A 6,000-nucleotide genomic window follows, 5' to 3' on the forward strand; every position below is an offset into this window, starting at 1 on the left:
GCCCTTGGCTGCCGTGAAGTCTAGGAATCCACTGAGATAAACTCTTTCCTGGTATGATTGATGTTGTACATTTGACTCAGACAGGATGTCAATATGAGATGTCGGGTCTTCACATTGAATATGGAGGCCAGGACTATCGTGTTTCTCAGAGTCTTGGTGAATATACTGTCGATCGGCATTACTGGAAAGTGAAATGTGTGTGTGCTTGGTTGCCCATTGGAGGCCAGCTGTGATAGTGATCTCCACACACTCACTCACTCACTCACTCAATGGCCCGTAAGTATTTCACTGTTAGTCTACCCCTTGTTGTTTTAAGAAGCATGTGACAAATAACATCTTATTTGACTCACTCACTCTCCCTTCATTTTCAGCACTCAATGCTCTTTCCCCCTTTCCGAGCTTTAATATAAAACTCAAACATATGTCTATAGCTTGTGCTGTAGAGCTTTAAAAAGCTGCCTTCTCCATGTCCTCTCTATGGACTTACTACTTTGTTGACCTTTTTTATGGAACCATCCCCTGTAGAATTGTATACAATTATGCTGTTGCTTGTGAAGATACTCTGTGTAAAGCATTTATGTATGATAAACTGCAGCTAAATGCAGCCAACCATGTTTATGGATAGTTTCTCTGACCTGGCAGAAATTCTGAAAGTGCTCACTTCAGACTAAAGTATAGCTAATATAAAATAACTTTAAATAGGCCTACATACAGGTAACTGCCAAAATAATGGAAACACTTGTGATACTAAGTATATTGAAAGCAGGTGCTTCCACACAGGTGTGGTTCCTGATATAATTAAGCAGTTAACATCCCATCATGCTTAGGGTTGTGCATAACAATGCTGGGAAGGACATTATTTTGGCCATTATTTTGGCTACCATGGCTATGCCCCCATCCACAGGGCACAAGTGGTCACTGAATGGTTTGATGAGAATGAAAACTATGTAAACCATATGCCATGGCTCTCAGTCACCAGATCTCAACCCAATTGAACACTTGGGAGATTCTGGAGCGGTGCCTGAGACAGAGTTTTTCCACCACCAATGATGGCATTTCTTGTGGAAGAATGGCATCGCATCCCTCCAATAGAGTTCCAGATATTTGTAGAATCTGTGCCAAGGTGCATTGAAGCTGTTCTAGCTCGTGGTGCCCCAACACCCTATTGAGACACTTTGTGTTGGTGGTTCCTTTATTTTGGCAGTTACCTGTACATCTGCACATAAGGATGGTAACATTAGGAGATAGTCCTAAAACTATGACAATCACCTCCTGTGACCTTTTAGAATAGTACTTATCACTAGATGAACAGCTCTGATACACCAACCCTAAATTCAACAACAAAGTAGGCATAACAGCATTCGTGCCTCTTGGCTCTGTAAATGTTCTTTGATTTTGATCTCTAGCATGCAGTTTCAGGTGTGCCATGGCAAAGAGCCAGCGAACGCTGTGTGTTATGAATGGTTTCATACTAAAAGATACAGATACATTTTCGGCTGACTCTGTAGCAGAGTAACTTGAGTGTTATTGTGGCGAAAGGAGTTTCAAAAGCAAGGCATGCACTTCGAAAAACACCATCCGTTAGATCAGATTCAGAGATAATTCTGAATGACAATGATGTGCTGTATATGTGATGTGGAATAGATGTAAACATATTGTAATGAAGGAAATTCCTTTTTGTAAGCCTGTAATTTGAGCCATCTAAAGGGGAAACCAGATAGCAATGAAAGCCTGTGGAATACACACTCTTTTTTTGTTTGTTTATAGATAGACAGCTTGCATGGGTGACAGAATGCATTAACCATATGGATACATGACCTCTGTCCCCTAACTCACACTTCAATATTCCCACACTCGCTTCTAGATGTTATTATTACACTCTGAGCAAAAAGTGATATGAGAATGTTTGATTTTTCACTTGAGTAAATTGGCTAATCATAGTGGCACTCCTACTTCCTCTTTTCTCTAAACTGGCATAGGCACCCAGAAGATGATACGGTCCCTAAAAAGTTGTAACACTTGAAGAAAAAGTTGTCTTTTATGCTTCCCCATAGAGCCAATGTAGAGACATTGTTGTGAGCTTGTCAGTTCAAAAAGGTGGCCCATTTCTCCTCTCTCTCTCTCTCTGCCTGTTTTTATACATAGCTAAAGTACATAATTAGGCCCATAACACAGTAAAGAAGCATTTATTCTGAAGGCACCTAACTACACCTGACTTATTGTGCAGGAATGTTGTCATGTGACCCAAATACACAGGCTGAAGGCCCCTGATTAAGAGATGGATCATGGGTAAAATGTTGTTGTACTCTGGGCCACTTCATGTGATTTTAACTCCTTGCTCCTTCCAGAGTGGAGGTGCTTTGTTTTTGGATAGCATACCAACTTAAAAATGTACTTTTAAGAATGTGCAACCATGTTTAAGTGATAGCTGTTTAATACTGTTTTATGCTTTATCAACATTGAAATAAGACAATAGAGCCTAACTCAGAGACTACTTGAAGTCAAAGGTTTGATTCTATAGAATATTTAAGGAACAAGTACATTCATTGTGAGACTCAAATCCAGGCTAACAGATGCATAACCTTCGTGTCACTCTCTTCTAAGCCCCACTGAACTTTCCACTCGTCCCATTGGGTCTTCTCATTGAGGCAGGGACTAGGGTTCCTTTCTCTTTCAGTGCGGTGTGCCCCTGTGCCCAGACCCAGAGAGGGGACATCTATATTAAGTCTCTGTAATTATGTAAATGTAATGTTTGTATTTATAGGCTGTATGAGCCACAAGACTCTGGCAGTGGCCCTGTGACAGATGGAAAACATTGCACTCACATTCATATTGTAAACTGCTCAGGCCTGAACTGGCCTATAGGATAGCTGGCAAGCCATTCACACAGGGACAACTATAGCTTATGGTTGATGTAAAGATACAGGAAGTATTGTTGATGAGTTTATGACTGGTGTGATGATGATACACAGATGTCAGGGCTGTTCCATTTTCCTTTGTCAGGATAATAGACAGAAAGCCACAAGGATTTCACTCAAAGTCAAGAATAATGTTGTTCAATTAGTTTAATATGTACATTAAAATAAACTATTTACATTATATAAAAATGTATTTACATGGCATTAATACATTTACTCGGAAAACCAAACAGAACAGTTTTAAGTCACAAGACGTTTAGCCCTTTGTCATGTTGAGATGGACAACTATTTCCATAGTTTTAAAGACCCTGACATCAAATGTTATTCAACAGATAAATGCACACACAGAACATTCAATTCTAGCCTCTGAAGACTGGAAGGCAGTTTTAGATCAAAACATTGTCTTAAAGCTTATTTCATGTTCTGTTTACAGTTATAACACTTACATAAACTTAGTTTTTTTTGCCATTAGAAAATATGGCACTCGTAGGATGCATATATATAATAGAAGGCACTATCGTGACTATCAAAACACATCATGTTAAACAATGTAATTGTCAGATTCCAGTTGCGTCAGAGGTGTATAGGGCCAGCCTCATATGTTGACTTGAATTCACAAATGCAAACATCGTGTAATGCATGTTTAAAGCCTTTTTATAGAAATATTATTCGATAAAAAATAACAAAGTAGTACCAGCTACATATTTCAAAAATAGTATTTGTATATAGAATTCGTTAATTGGTCAAGTCGGACCACGTTTTGTGTTCTCATGCTGTTTTCCTATTACCCCCCCCCCCCACCCCCCAAATTTAAATAAACTAAAATACGAAATACATATTTTGGAGACATCTTTCTTGATGTTGTTCTTGGTTAATTTGGCATAGTCCTCAATCGTATGTGATTTCTCACATGTGTCGCTTCATGTGCAGCGCGAGGTGGTCGGACCTGGAGAAGGCGCGCTCACACAGGTGGCACTGGAACGGCCTGTGTCCAGTGTGCTTACGGAAATGGCGCGTCAGCTCGTCGGAGCGGGCGAACTTCCAGCCACAACCCTCCCAACTGCAATGGTATGGTTTTTCACCTGTTGAATTACAAAATGGAAAAGACCATAAGTATACTGACATAAAACCCAGTTCTTTGCAACACATAGACCCAAGTAGTTCAAGTTTGCAATAAGCATAAAGAGAAAATGAGGAATATTCCTTACCGGTGTGCGTTCTGTGGTGCGCTTTCAAGTGCGAGCTCTTGGTGTAGGTTTTCCCGCATCCAGCGAAAGTGCAAGTGTGAGACGCTGTGCGCTTCCTTGGCCAGGAGCGCCGACCCCTCTTTGGCTTTGAGTCCATCATCTCCAGCGGGGAGGACGGTGGAGTGAGTAGCACTCTCTGGTTGGTGGGCTGCATACCCATTCCGTCTTCATACATCCCGAACTGGTGTGCGCTCTGGTACGGGAGCTGCATCTGTTGGGGCGGGTGAGAGTGAGGGTATCCCGCTGCGGAGCGGTAGCTCTGGGGGAAAGTCATGGAGTGGCACATCTGGGGCTGACAATCGGAGCTCATCAGGTCGTCTGGGCTGAGAGGCGGTGTCATGTTCCCCGCAGCCTGTGGAGAGTTGGCTAGTCTCGGCTGCTCGAAGGACATCATGCACGAAACGTTCCCCTCCTGCTTGATCTTTGGGCAGCTCTGTGGCACCATGCCCATAAGCGGTCCGTAACTGTCCATGGATGGCTCGACCTTGATGTTGTCTACAAAGTCCTGATTTGGGAAGGCAGAGGAACTGACTAGAAATCTCCCATGGATGCTGTTGCCGGAAAGCTGGTGGCAGAAGCTGCTGTCAAGCTCAGTGCGCAGGAGCTCAGCCATCAGGCTGTTGTAAGGTGGAGGTGGGCTGCTCATCTCGGGCAGCGTGTAGGTAGACTGCATCCCGGAGTGATACATGCTGTTCTGCTCTCCTAGCCTGTACTCGACTCCCGTCCCGGAGGATGGAGTGTTGTCTGTGCCGGTGGTGTTAGAGAGAATAAACTCCAGATCCAGGAATTTATCGAGCTCTTCTTCGTCTTTTCTGCCCATGCAGTTGTCCATGCTCTCCACCACAGCACAGCTGGAATGCACAGACCTGTCCATCTCTCCCTTCCACCTCTGGAATAATAAAGGATACCATTAGTGAAATTATAATATAAAAATACAACTCTATATATATTTCGGCTAACTGTTAAATTGCCAAACTTTACCAACAAATATGGGTTGATTCTACATCTGGACTGAAATGCTATTTCTTTATTATTACATAAATTGACCAACAACATGTAAAACAACCAACAAACATCTCTAAATACATAATCCAATATACTTACATTTTCCCAGCATTTTTCCTTTTGGTTCGCAAATGTAGCGATGGATGGTAAAATGGTCCCGGTTAAGGCCATTTCCATAGGTTGTAATTTTCTTGAATAAAAAACGTTATTTCTGTCTAAGAATATTAGCAAACGCGATGTAGACTGGAGTCCACACGAGAAACTATTTGTAGTAGTATAAACCACTACTTCTCACTTCAAGTAGTGTTTCAGAGTCATGTGAAAGTTTGATTGGTAGGAGTTCCTATACCTTATAAATATTGTAGCTGAAAAGCTGGACCAATTGTACGAAGCGGCGGAAACACGCACTACACGTCCCTAAATTTAGCCCTATATAAACCCAGTGAGCCCAGTGAGCGCTTTTAGTCTCTTTGCTTTCCCTCTTGCGCTCGTGCGAGCTTTAAAGACACCTCTATACAAGCCCCTCCTGCACAGAAACGAGTTTAACAAGTATAACCGTAAAGCTGCGCTTGGCAAAGTCCGCCCCCTTGAAAAAAGAAGAGCAAGCAATTAACACATTACGAATAGGGTAACGATACCGAAAGATGCACGCACGGTACGAGAGTCAAAGTTACGCATTTTGAATAAAATATGACGCAAATATGACGCATTGTATTTCAATATAGGCTAATATTAGTACATCCCAATGCATTACACACCTTCTCCTTCAACCCAATATAATCCTCATACACAAAAACCAAAACACACGTTTTTTATCTCCAAACACATAT

At 41.9% G+C, this 6,000-nt stretch overlaps 1 protein-coding gene across 1 annotated transcript; it reads right to left on the minus strand.

Moving 5' to 3' along the window:
* Positions 1–3,050: 3,050 nt before the first annotated feature.
* LOC120054439 (Krueppel-like factor 2) lies at positions 3,051–5,643 on the minus strand. The gene is made up of 3 exons (XM_039001857.1): positions 5,270–5,643; positions 4,127–5,054; positions 3,051–4,000 (listed from the first exon to the last, which is right to left on the minus strand). The coding sequence occupies exons 1-3, from the start codon at positions 5,345–5,347 to the stop codon at positions 3,825–3,827; spliced, it is 1,182 nt and encodes a 393-aa protein (XP_038857785.1). The 5' UTR covers positions 5,348–5,643; the 3' UTR covers positions 3,051–3,824.
* Between the last annotated feature and the right edge of the window lie 357 nt (positions 5,644–6,000).

Source organism: Salvelinus namaycush, chromosome 10 (assembly GCF_016432855.1).
Source record: "Salvelinus namaycush isolate Seneca chromosome 10, SaNama_1.0, whole genome shotgun sequence".
NCBI lineage: Eukaryota > Metazoa > Chordata > Actinopteri > Salmoniformes > Salmonidae > Salvelinus > Salvelinus namaycush.

Bases quoted from the DNA above. Each gene is read 5' to 3' on its own strand.
- LOC120054439 (XM_039001857.1), bottom strand. From the start codon at position 5,347: ATGGAAATGGCCTTAACCGGGACCATTTTACCATCCATCGCTACATTT. The intron at 5,055-5,269 runs GTAAGTATATTG...TTATTATTCCAG, and splicing joins AGGAAAAATGCTGGGAAAAT to AGGTGGAAGGGAGAGATGGA. The intron at 4,001-4,126 runs GTAAGGAATATT...GTAATTCAACAG, and splicing joins GCACCACAGAACGCACACCG to GTGAAAAACCATACCATTGC.